Source organism: Struthio camelus, chromosome 15 (genome assembly GCF_040807025.1).
Source record: "Struthio camelus isolate bStrCam1 chromosome 15, bStrCam1.hap1, whole genome shotgun sequence".
In the NCBI taxonomy this organism is placed as follows: domain Eukaryota; kingdom Metazoa; phylum Chordata; class Aves; order Struthioniformes; family Struthionidae; genus Struthio; species Struthio camelus.
Window position 1 is genome coordinate 18,371,878 of NC_090956.1, and position 12,994 is coordinate 18,384,871.

General features: G+C 40.7%; 1 protein-coding gene across 2 annotated transcripts in view; it reads left to right on the top strand.

The window, feature by feature from the left end:
• The first annotated feature begins 236 nt into the window (after nucleotides 1–236).
• Nucleotides 237–12,994, top strand: part of ADCY9 (adenylate cyclase 9) — a 100,347-nt gene continuing 87,589 nt past the window's right edge. For both annotated transcript variants that reach the window (XM_068908066.1, XM_009674661.2), the window contains exon 1: nucleotides 237–2,105. In XM_068908066.1, coding sequence (XP_068764167.1) covers nucleotides 410–2,105 — 1,696 coding nt within the window. In that variant the 5' untranslated portion in view covers nucleotides 237–409. The remainder of the gene's footprint in view (nucleotides 2,106–12,994) is intronic.

A 12,994-nucleotide genomic window follows, 5' to 3' on the forward strand; every position in this document is an offset into this window, starting at 1 on the left:
AGCGCTGCCCGCCGAGCGCCGGGGAGGCGCGGCGCTTCCTCCGCGCAGCGAGCCGCAGCCGCCATGGAGGAGCGGAGCCCCCCCGGCGGGGGCCGGCTCTCCCCCCCGCGGCACTGAGCGGCCGCCGCCGCCGCCGCCTCGGCAGGGCTGCGCCGAGCCGGGCCGCCGGCTAGCAGCGGGCGGCGGCGCCCGGCCCCGCGCGCCCCCCGGCCGACGGGACTATGCGGGGCTGCCCGCGCCCCGGCGCCGCCTCTGCCCTGCCCGGCTCGGAAGGTGCGCGGCGCAGCGCGCCAGGCCTGCCCCGCCGGGCCCCCGCGGCAGCGAACTGAGCCCAGCTCTTGCCGCCAGGGTCGCTCCCCGAGCCCGAGAGATCCAACTCCTCCAAAGCTCTTAAGGAGGAATTGACAACATGGCTTCCCCACCGCACCAGCAGCTGCTGCATCACCACAGCACCGAGGTGAGCTGCGACTCCAGCGGAGACAGCAACAGCGTGACGGTGAAAATCAACCCCAAGCAGCACCAGGGCTGCTCGTCGGCCAAGCACTGCAAGTACAGCATCTCGTCCAGCTGCAGCTCGGGGGAGTCGGGTGGCACCCGCCGGGCAGCTGGAGGAGGCGGCGGCGGTGGCCTCCGCCGGCAGAAGAAGCTGCCGCAGCTCTTCGAGAGGGCCTCCTCCAAATGGTGGAACCCCAAGTTCGACTCCAACAACCTGGAAGAGGCTTGTATGGAGCGGTGCTTCCCGCAGACCCAGCGCAGGTTTCGCTATGCCCTCTTCTACATTGGCGCGGCCTGTCTGCTCTGGAGTATCTACTTTGGCATACACATGAAAGAGAAACTGATTGTTTTCATGGTGCCAGCTCTGTGCTTCCTCTTGGTATGTGTAGCATTTTTTATGTTCACTTTCACCAAGACTTATGCCCGCCATTACGTGTGGACTTCGCTGACGCTCACCCTCCTGGTTTTTGCTTTGACTCTCGCGCCGCAGTTCCAGGTTCTGACACCTATCTCAGGAAGTGGTGACATGTCCAACCAGACTCCCCCAGCAAATCCCACAGACACTTGCCTTTCTCAAGTAGGCAGTTTTTCTATGTGTATTGAAGTGCTCTTGTTGCTTTACACAGTGATGCACTTGCCCTTGTATTTAAGCTTGTTTCTCGGACTCTCCTACTCGATCCTCTTCGAGACCTTTGGGTATCACTTCCGTGATGAAAACTGTTTTACACCTCTTGGAACCAGTGCAGTTTACTGGGAATTGTTGAGCAAAGCCTTCCTTCACATCTGCATCCATGCCATCGGTATTCATCTATTTATCATGTCCGAAGTCAGATCAAGAAGCACGTTCCTGAAAGTGGGGCAATCAATCATGCATGGAAAAGACTTGGAAGTGGAAAAAGCCCTGAAAGAGAGGATGATTCATTCTGTTATGCCAAGAATAATAGCCGATGACTTAATGAAACAGGGGGATGATGAAAGTGAAAACTCTGTCAAACGTCACTCCACCTCAAGCCCCAAAAACAGGAAGAAGAAGCCCTCCATACAGAAAACCCCTATAATATTCCGTCCTTTTAAAATGCAGCAGATAGAACAAGTGAGCATTTTGTTTGCAGATATTGTTGGCTTCACTAAAATGAGCGCAAATAAATCTGCCCATGCTCTGGTGGGACTTCTGAACGATCTGTTTGGCCGTTTTGACCGGCTGTGTGAGGACACTAAATGTGAGAAGATAAGCACTTTGGGAGACTGTTACTACTGCGTAGCTGGTTGCCCAGAGCCTCGGGCAGATCATGCTTATTGCTGCATTGAGATGGGCTTAGGTATGATTAAAGCTATTGAGCAATTTTGCCAAGAGAAAAAAGAAATGGTGAACATGAGAGTTGGTGTTCATACTGGGACAGTCCTGTGTGGCATTTTGGGAATGAGGAGGTTCAAGTTTGATGTGTGGTCCAATGATGTCAATTTGGCCAATCTAATGGAACAGCTGGGGGTGGCTGGAAAAGTCCATATTTCAGAAGCTACAGCAAAATATTTGGATGACCGCTACGAAATGGAGGATGGAAAGGTGATTGAACGAGTTGGTCAGAGTGTGGTAGCTGACCAGTTAAAAGGTATGTGCTTCTATTTTGTACTGGCTTCTTTCTTTTTTATTTAATATGTTTTCCCCAGTGCCTGTCTTCTGCCTGTTGACTTCTGCCAATTGAACGTGTCTTACGGTTATCGCTATGTGCTAGTGATCAGAAGCTTCGTGGGGATTATAGACGGAAAGCTGCCGCGGAGAGATAAGTGTGAGAGATCTTCTGGGGTATTCAGAGTATACGCTGGCTTCAAAACTCCTTAAAATTCCTTGTGAGAGTATCACATAGTAGGGAGGAGAAGGTAAATGTGTTTGCTGTCTCCAAAGGATTTTTGTTTTAGTGTGTCATCTTTTCATTCAGTAAGTAAACTTGTTAATTGACTTCATGTGCCATACATAGAGCATATGTGTTTTGCAAAATTATGTATATCTGTGAAAAGTTTTTGGCACTGAAAGAGTTGGTACTGAGAAGGCTTTGGGGGAAAAATGACAGCTGGATTCACAGAAAGAAATGAGCACTGTATATTTGGCAGTTTGATAGCGAGTTGTTACAGTTAGAAGTTAGGCTGGAAAAAGTTAACTCAGGTGATTCACTAAGCTAGCAGATGTTCTTATTCCTGCAGTTTTAACGGTTTGGGGATGAAACTGCAAATTTGCAATTTGGAAAAGAAAATAAAGGATCATTTGATTCCCTTTATGGCTTGGATAGAGGTCCAATTTTCATTCTTCTGTGGAGTACTCATTTTGAAATGAAACCCTGGATTGCTTTCCAGTAGAGATAGCAGTACTTCAGAAGTACGTTCAGGAGGATTGTATGTGTTGAGGGTTTAATTGTCTGTCTCTGTGGACATATAAAACTGTGAATGCAGGCATCAGAAAAACTGTCTGTTTCTTTAGCGCTGTGCGTTTGTCTCACAGAGGTTTATTTGTTCTGCGGTGGCTGTGGTCCAAAGTGGGGAACAGACAAATGAAAGCCGGAGTGGAATATGTTACAAACCCTTTTTATGTTATGTGAGTTTGTTTATTCATTTGGTTTATATATGCATTTTTATATAGAAAACGTGGAAAACAGAGAGGAAGAAATTGAAGGAGCCATAGGACAGCGTTGTGATGGGGGAAGAGATACTTGTTGCAGTAAACGTAAGAAACGAGGACAGAGTGGTTGTAGAAAGGTCAGTGAGTAAGGACAGGAGGGGAGAGTGTTGCAAAACAGTGGAAGGGTAGAAGTGGTAATGGCAGTCTGCTCGCCTGTGGCAGGAGCTTATTTTGATATGTCACTAATCCTTATTTTTGGTGAACTGCCCGTCCATAAGCACAAGGCAACAAGGATGAAATGAGAGGCTTACGGGGAGGAAAATATCAGTAATAACATAGACAGCTGGAAGCCGTAGAACTGAAGCAGATGTCCCTGGACTTCAGCTTTCTGTTTAACTTTTAAAAATACAAATTAAGTTAACTTCTTTGAAAATTGCTGACATTGCTGTCTTTTAGACAAAAAGAAAAAAAATCAGATGTAAAAACTCCACATTATTCTGAATGGAGCCTTGGCTTTTTGATAAAAAACAAATTGAACAGAGACTACCCTGTGATGTTTAGGCTCTCATTGTTCGTCTTCCATCTAACTGTACAGCTAGATGCAGTGTGAAGGCCATGTTGTAGCAACAGATTAAGTATTTTCATTAGGTTCATAGCTGTCCTCAATATCATTAATCACAAAGTGACATTAACCTACTTGTGGAGGCTGCTGGTACTGCTCTTAACATTTATTTATTTATTTAGATTCTCCAGGAGACCACAAGAGCACTGTATAGAACAACTATTCCTCGTCCCAGAAGTGTTTTTTCATGGTTTTTCTCAGAATTCTGTTCTATTTTATGTTTCCTGTGAGAAGACGTAGGTTGCCATCTCTTCAATGGTTTGATGATAGCAGCTCTGAGTGCCTTTCACAGGTCTTGCTGTAGCCGGGATATTACAGGTGAACAAACTACACTGCAATCTAGATAAGATGAATGTGTGCTTCGTTTGTGGGTTGACATTTTAGCGGCTTCTTCTTACCTTGAAATCTAGCTATGAAGGTAATTGGAAAAGGTGGCAAGAATGACTTCAACGAGGAATATGGGTTGATTGTTGTTTTTTCCCCCATCCGTTTTTTGTGGTGGAACTGTAATTAGCTTGCGTTCTCTTACCTGTATGCCGTAGAATTGCAGAAATGAAAATCTGTGTGTATGTGTGCTCGTAAACTAAGCAGAACTACGACACACCTTTATATGCAGCTACGTTGAATACGGGGTCCCTTTCCCTCCTGACAGCTCTGCGCAGGTCACCTGTGATGCGTGTGGTGTGTAACACGGTTACCCGTTTCTTCCTGTTTCCTCAGTACTTTTCTTACACAGACAGGTTACTGGGCTGAGAGGTTTTATGGCATCAGGGACAAAATAGTGAAAAGGCAATGATACAGGCAATATAATGGCAGTGCCGCAGCACAGAAGAGGCTGGAGTTTAAAACCTGCTGCAGGGCAGGTTTTGTTACGGAGCAGCTCTGAGATTTTTGTAGGGAACTGAGATTTTACCTCTTAATTAGTTGTTGTCTGCCTTGTGCCCGCTCAGTTTTGTGAACGGAGGTGCAGTTGAGAAGCTCTCCTCACCGTGTGAGTTGTGCTTCCCTGCGAATTAGTTGGTAGTAGCGGCACAGAAGAGGAAGTTTATTGTGGTTATTTAATTATGTGATGCTAGTGCTCTTTTCAAGTATTGAAGTGCTGTCGAGATAACAGACATGAGCTTTATTTCCCCACCAGTACTTTACTTCTCAGCTTCCTTTCAGCCTTTGGTATCTTAATGATATCCTATTTTTTATGTTGTATGTCTAACGTATTATCTCTTAATTGTCTGAGCTGCCACAGTAGTCATAATTATCTTTCTAAGGCTAAGTCAACATTAGCAAGTGATCTGTCCTTGTTTTCTGGAAGGCACAAGGCATAACTGTAAAAATTCCTCTTTCCCTGTGCCGTTTTGTAGTTCACTGAAATTTTCAGAACGGAATTATCTTTTCTTCCTTCTTTGATTGCCAAAAGATATGATGCTTCCCTTGGCTCCTTATGGCAAGAACGAGGGCCCAGGTATTTTCCTACATGTGTTTCTGACTTAAATAGATGACATTTAAAACTAACCAAGGAGCAAAGAGAGCCGTCGATGATGCTATAATATTTTTGCCCATTTCAGACTGCTATTTCCTTAGGATTGTGCTGTGCCTTCAGCCGTCGATGATGCTATAATATTTTTGCCCATTTCAGACTGCTATTTCCTTAGGATTGTGCTGTGCCTTCTGTTTTCCCAGCACCTGATCCTCTTGGTTGTGTGGGGAGCACAGGGGAGCAGCACCATAATGATTTTTGAGGTCGACATGTAAACTGTAGGGCTCAGTTCAAGTTTATCTTCCGTAAAGTAAGTTTTTAAAAGGATTTTAGACGACTCACTTTGTCTGTTTTCTTACTTGCTGGTTTCCTAGGAAATAAATGTATTAAACACTGTGAGATACTGAGAAAAGACTGTGAGATGCTGAGAGTCGCATAGTACCTGAGATTATGGCAGAAATCTCTCTTCTAGACCTTGTAGACTCTGAGAGAGCTCTCCTTTTCAGGGCATAAAAAATTCTGCTTGAGGAAATATTTTTGTTTTGCTCTGTTCTTCTTGATTGTTTGCATTTCTCTTTCTTGTTACTTATGATGTCACAATATTGCTATTTACCCGTCAGCCAGAAAATCTTCCAGAAATATCAGGGTCACTGACATCTTTTTTTGAATGCTCAAAATACATAAGCTTGTCGGGGCAAGAACGCTTTCTCTGTGCTTATGGAGCCCAGCGCAATGGAACTATGATTTCATTTGGGGCATCTGTCTATATGCTGTTACTCATTTGAGTAACTCAACTTATTTGAGTTCTCATTAAAAAAATTCTCAACCATTCCGCAGCAAGATATCTTTTTGTTCAGTTTGTCTCAAGCAGTGGATTTATAACTGAAGTTCTTTTAGAAGCCCTCGAAAACACAGAAACATTTTGTATGTGATTGCTGTTTGCTTCATCTTGGAAAAAATGTAAATGGGTTTTGTGTCACTCTGTCACCTGGCTAGCAAAGCTGAATCATTCAGGGTTTCATGATTAAGATCAACTTTCACGGTACTCAGTGCATGAAAATGCACCAGTTCACATATGGCAAGCGATGGCAGTTACTGATAAAGCGTTGCAAAGAGCAGTAGCTTAGTTGATCACCTCTCAGCCTTCTCTGTTTCTTTTAAGAATTTTTCATAAGCCTGGTTTATCTGCTTTACTTTAAAGCAATTTTTAATAAAGTAAATTGGTTCTACAAATCAATTTCACTTGATATTGTCATCTTTTGTTCCAATCCAGCAATGCTATTCTTTCTCCATAAATAGTCTAACTTTCTACATGGTGGCAACATCTGACTGACAGGATGATTTTTCTCTTGGCAAACCATGGGCTGCAGCTCTGCCTGGTGACTCGATAGTCTACTTCTTTCTCAGGTTTAAGTTACGGGGAACATACTGCTGGTGTTCTTGAAAGAAAAGTCTCCGATAAGGTTATAAAAAGAGAAGTCTTTGAATTTTTCTTCCCTTCCTCCCCTCTGCTGCGGAAACAGGGGGAGAGACCATGTTTACATCCTGACGGCCGGGAAGTTTTCCTTGTGTGCCCCATCTTTCCGCCTTTCGTCGTGCCTGCGCGTAGAGGACCTGTAGCTGTCGTATGCTTCTCGAAGTTCATAGATAGGTGAAAATAAGATGAAAATTTTCCTTAGCTTTTTGAGTCCTGCCTGCTGGGCCCGGCGTAAATCTAGGAGGCTTGCGCTTATGCCAGCAGGCCGGCTCTGCAGAGAGATCTGCACAGATTCGTCGTTTGCATGCAGCGGGGCTAATAGCAGCTTTAGCCTCCAGCTAGCAAGGATTTGGGGGCTAGGGGGCAGGAGATTAGTGCGCTTGTTTGTTTTGTTCCTTCCGTCTGCTGTGCAGTTCTTCCTATTCAGCATCTAGTTTCATCACAGTCCGTAAATGCAGATCTTCCGATAGAGCCTTTTTGTATGTATTAATCTAATCTGTGACAGTAATGGTAATTTTGGATTTCATGTTTTCTGATGCTAATCTGATGGTCAGGTGGTAAATGATATATCAAACAAATGTCAATTATTTTTAAGTAGTAACAGAGGAAGTGTTTGTATATACTTCCGTTTTCCCACAAAACAAAATTCTAAGTGATGAGTAATGGAGGAAGAAAGTTTTAGTGAATGATCAGTTTATACATGTTACTGAATCTGACCTAGTAACTGTTGTTTTTGAGATGGTAGTTGATGATCTTATTTTGAAGTGTGCAACTGAAAAGAAAACATCATACACATGTTGACTTCTTCCCTGAATTTTAAGATAGAAAGTGTTCAGTGATATCTTAACAATGAGAAAAAAAGCATGAACATAGAAACAGATAAAGAGTTATAATTAGAGGTAATTTGCGTAAAGGCATATTTCCAGGAAGAAGTAAATTCTACATACATTTAACATTTTGACTACATCTGTAGTTTCATAATGTCATAACAAAAAGAAAGGGAGAAAAATAGTGAACGTAGTTGCGCGACTTGTTTCTTGTCTATGTCTTCACTTGGTGTAAGATATTTATTTCATAGTTAGCAATGAAAGAGAGAACTTTATACGAAAAGCTAGTAATTACTGAGCATTCTAAATATTCCGCATGATACAGCGACACAACGTTTTCTGAAAGTAAACCTACATATTTGCACATTTGTGCATTAGTACTGATGACTGCCAAGTAGGCTTTGTGGCCTCTGCAGAAAGGTAAATTTCTCAGAATTTTGAGAAAGATTCACGGAGTTCCACTTAATTTTATGCAAGACCAAGTGGAAAAATAATCTCTATTTAAAAACATTCACACTTAAGCTGCTTTTGTTACTTATAGGAAACTTGGCAGTTTACTTCCGAGTCTGTGAGCTTTGATAGCGTACTTTAGGGATAATTTGATTACAAACAATGAAATGTTACTTGCAAGTATAGTCAGTATCTGTATAAGATAAGATATCTGTAAAAGATACTGCTGCATTCTGTAGTCGTCATCCGCAGAGTCTTAAGTATTTATTTTAGATTTCTTTCTTTGGTTATCCAGAATATAGTTATTGCAATGTAAACAGGTATCCTTGCAAATAACAAGCGTGAACTCTGTTCTTGCTTCTTTCTGTTTACTGCAGTACAGTAAATCTTCAGAGGTATATGAGAGACTGCTTAAATACAGGAGTACTTCTTATGCTTTAAATAAAAGCCTTGATATTGTAGCTTTTAAGGGGAAAAGATTGATGGAAAAGACAAAACACAGTCAAAGACATGTTATTATGTTCGTCTTTTGTCATGAGAATACATGATTTGAATAGGTTGTGTGAAAATTGTCTGCAGTTATTTCATAATAACATGTACTTAACTTTTCTTCTAGCGTGCAAAGACTATAAGAACTTATGTTCACCACTTTAAAATACAGTACCGTTTCACTGCATATAAAGTTGCTGTAGGTTGTCCTGAAATACTAATACAATTAGTAAATTAAAATTATTTTCCACCATCTGCAGTTTGTGTTTAAGCCACATCTCGATCCAGAATCACAAGCTCACTCCATCCATCCTTGTTCTGTAAGGAGAGACAGCTATTCATATTACCGTTACAGCTGACACTTAAATTCTGTGCTATTTTTAGACTATTTTCAATCTCATTTCTGTCCTTTGAAAAGGAAAAAAAAAATTCCTAACCCTTAAATTTTTAACTTGCAGTAGGAGTTGCTTTTGCAAAGAAGCCAGCCAGTCAATATAATTGCCTTATCAGATTTTAGCAGGTTCTGTCATAGAAGTTTGTGTCATTGAGATGTCTGTTTCATCGGATTTGTAGGAAATTGATGGAATTTGATTTAAAGCGAAGCCATGTGGTTTATGCAAGTGCAGCTGCTTGCTTCCAAGTAATGTTTTGTGAAAATGTAAAGTGACAGTTGCAAAAGAACTGGACTGGAGATTGTACCTGAGTGTTACCAACTTTTTCTTCACCCAAATATCACATTGGGGTACTGCTACTATCTCGGGCACTAGGAAAGATTTGGCTGAACTTGAACTTCTCTTGCTAGACGTTTATCAGCATTGGACTGTATTGGAAGACTGTACTGCCCTTCCAAGCCAAACTGTCTTGATCAGATGAATGCTCTCTTTCACTTTATTCAAAAATGTTTTAACCTAGAGCATTAGACCTACTAAATATATGGCTTTTGGGATAGGTAGTTTTCATGGCTCTGAAATTATTTTGTGAAGGAGTGAAATGTTGTAGACAGTCTTCAGCTAGCATCTCTCAGTTTTTGAAATGCCCCTTACAATTACCTGAAAACTTTACTACAGTGTTGCTACAGTAACTTAACGTGGACATTGTTAGCATACCTTATAACTGAGGATTATGTATTTTAAGTCTTTATTTCACTGAGAGCATTTACTGTTCCTCCTGTTGCATTTCTAATGCTGATGTCTTCAACTTGACTTGTTACATCTAGAAATCATGTGACTGTCATGAAATAGCATCGCTCATGATAAAATCCAAAAAATTAGAATGCAGAAGAAGAATTAGCAGAAAAATAAAGTCCCCTGGCTTGTGGATGGGCCCTTTCTTGCTGTTTAGCTCCTTACTATATGCGGCAACGTGAAAACAAAGGAATGTGTCTTCTGCTATTCCAGTAACATCTTGATTGTCTTCTAATGCAAGAGTACTTTTTTTTTTTTTTGGCTTTTACTTTTTTTTTCCTCAGCTGTCTTCTGAAATTAACTCAAATTAACTTGTGTAGACCTTACTGTGGGCTGGAAGGCCAGGTACTCCTCCTGGCACTGTGTCTTTCCTTAAACTATAGGTCTTCCCACTGCATGGGGGGGACACTCGGAAAGAGAGCCAAAGAGCATTAGCAACCAACTGTGTATGAAATAAAGAGGGAAGATTCACTTTCCTTCCAATCTTGTTAATTTACAGGTTGGTTAATTTCCTTGCTGGAAAAATTCCTTTTTTTTCTCCTCAGAGAAGAGGGGGAGAAAGAGAGACTGGAAAGCAAAACTAGTTGATAATCAACACCAACAACGTTAACAACTGTTCGTATGTGTTTTGTCAGCCAAAATGGTAATAGTTTGGTTGGCTGTGCTTAAGCAAAAAGAAAAAAAAAAAAAAAGGTCTATAGTTGAAATAAGAGTCCCTTGTTTGAAATACTGATTCATCCTACCGGAAATACAGAACTTTTGCTTCTCATACTGGATGCTTAGTTTTTTGCCTTCATTAGGTTAGAGTAGATGTTAGAAATGGAATCTTATTTTAAAATATAACAACTTTGGACTTCAGTGTTTATACCTAATATACTAATTAGAAGTAACTTTCTCTTTATGGTATATTGCACTGCTGACATCTCTGCTCATGTTTAGCAGTCAAAGCCATGATGCTTTAGTGGGTATGCTATTTTCAAGAGAGCACCTTGATAAGCTTTTGCATAGCTGTTGCTGGTAGTTTTTGGAATCAAAATCCTCCATTTATTTTTTGTTAACTCTTGTTTAATGGATGTGTGAAGCCTCTTCTGTAAGGTCCTAAGTGTCTTTAGCCTCTGACTGACTTGGATGAAAGGTAAACAGGTACAGAGTTTGTTGGAAATCCTCAGGGCTTGACAGCACCAGTGCTGAAGACAGAAACTATGAGGAAACCTTACGGTAAGGACGTTATTTGCAAAGGGACCAAGTACAAAGTTAGCTCCAAGTTTCCTCTATTTAGAAAGTGTGATGCTTAAGAAGTATGGTCTGTGTTTCTAGGAAGTCCGCTTGGCAGTGCGGCATCAACTAGAAGCAGGGACATCGCTTGAAAATATCACATGAGAAAATTCAGTATTAGTTATTTCATAAGCCCAATAAACCATTTAAGAGAACCCTCCCCCCAGTTTTTAGTATTCATACTGACAGAAATTAAATTTCTTCTGCTGAGGATGTTAAAATGAATATGTACATCTTAGTTTATGAAACATTGCTGTCACTGGAATTTTCCATCGATTCAGAGTGGTAAATGAAAGGACAAAAGGGCTACTAGGCTTTACTGAAGTCACATTTTCTTACCCATGGTGGAAACTTTACTTTTAAATTGGTATTTATGATAGTTTTTCACAAGTAGGTTTAAAAAAAAATTTTTTTTTTTTTACATAGAACTATTGTAAGCTCTTTGCTTTTATATATTTAAAAAAAATCAGTAAATATATATAATATAAATATACATAGGTTCAGTAAATAACAAGCATCCTAAGGATGCACGTATGTGAAAATATTCCGTCGGAATTGTCTTTACAGTCCATTATTTATGAAACATAGTCTTATATGCATATGTCTGTCACAGTGTAGACCTTTGGACTCGCAGCAGGAGAGCTTGGGTGTCCTTTCTTGTCGTTCTGAGCTCTGTTGCTTTATCCGATTGGATCATGGCAAAATTAAAGACTTGATTTAAAAAAAAAAAAAAACAAAACTCTTACTAGCAGTAATACTTGTGACTCCACAATCTCATTTCAGTCCCATTGTCAAAAATTTTAAAATAGGGCTTTTTGGACAGCTATTTCCTGTTACTTTTTATGGGATACAAGCATATCCCTAACCTTAATCGTGTGACTAAGGCTTACTGCTGTCAGAGGATAGCTGACATGTCTGATATACAGTACAGGTATATTTGCAGGATCAGACATAATGCTATAAACTTAGTGCTTCAAAATTGGATTTTTCTGAAGGCACTAAAGAAGCTTAGATACCCATAGCCACCGAAATTGCCAGGGACCACAGTGGAATTCGTAGACTTAAGACTCCTAATCATTTATTTTACAGAGATGGTTTGCCTTTTGCAATTTATTGTCTTAAAACCTTCAAGTCTAAATCCGTTGTCTGCGTATCACGACAGATGCCTTAGTCCACTAAAGCAAAAAGGAATGTTTGATTTTGAAATCCTGTCAATTGAAATGTTTATGAAAAGTGTATATATCTTTTTATTAGCTTTCATCAAAGAGTAAAATGACCTACGTGTAGCCTTCAGCTTAGGCCTCCTAATAAAGGAAAGGACATACTGTTGGACATATATGAGCTTTCCAGTAATCTCGCCAGTGTTGTTTTGGTTTCTCTGATAACTTGGCACCTGATCACTTCCTTTATCTCAAGGTTTTATGTTGCTGCATATCATTGTAGGTGTAAAAATCTTCCACATAATTAATGCCAACAGTTACATGATTAGTGTATTTCCTGGGGGAGTCTGTGTCTTGCTTTTGAGAAGAAAAACAGAAACAATGTTTTGTTTTGGGTTTTTACTGTATGTTCCACATTTTATGTTGTATATATTAGTTTGGTTTGTTAATGGGGACATAGGAACGTATGTATAAATGCCATCCTTGTTATTGGAGAAAAGTAATTTTTGAAGAGGATTATTTTTGATTCTTTCCTTTAGAAAAACCCTGGATTAGCCTAATCTCCTTTAAGTCTTCATTTTATGGCTGGATCTCTTCAAACAAGAGTACTTTTTCTCCAGTTCACAGTTAGAAATTCAGCCCTGTGCGTCGCTTTGGTTTGAAGACAGAGACCAAAATCTTAAAGTCTGTGACATGGTTGGAGCTGGTAGGTGTGATAGATCTTGAACCTGAGCAATAGGTCTCACGTGGCCTGAGCATCTAGGCCAGGGTAGGCTGCCACATATTGTAGCAGCTAGAGCTAGTATCTGTTTTTTAAATTCACGATCAGATACATGAATCATGGTTAATCAGCCTGGAGTGTATGCCAAGTTCTTGTATGACTAATAGCCTGTTCTTCATCAAATGGGTGGCATTTTAAGGAAATAGTTT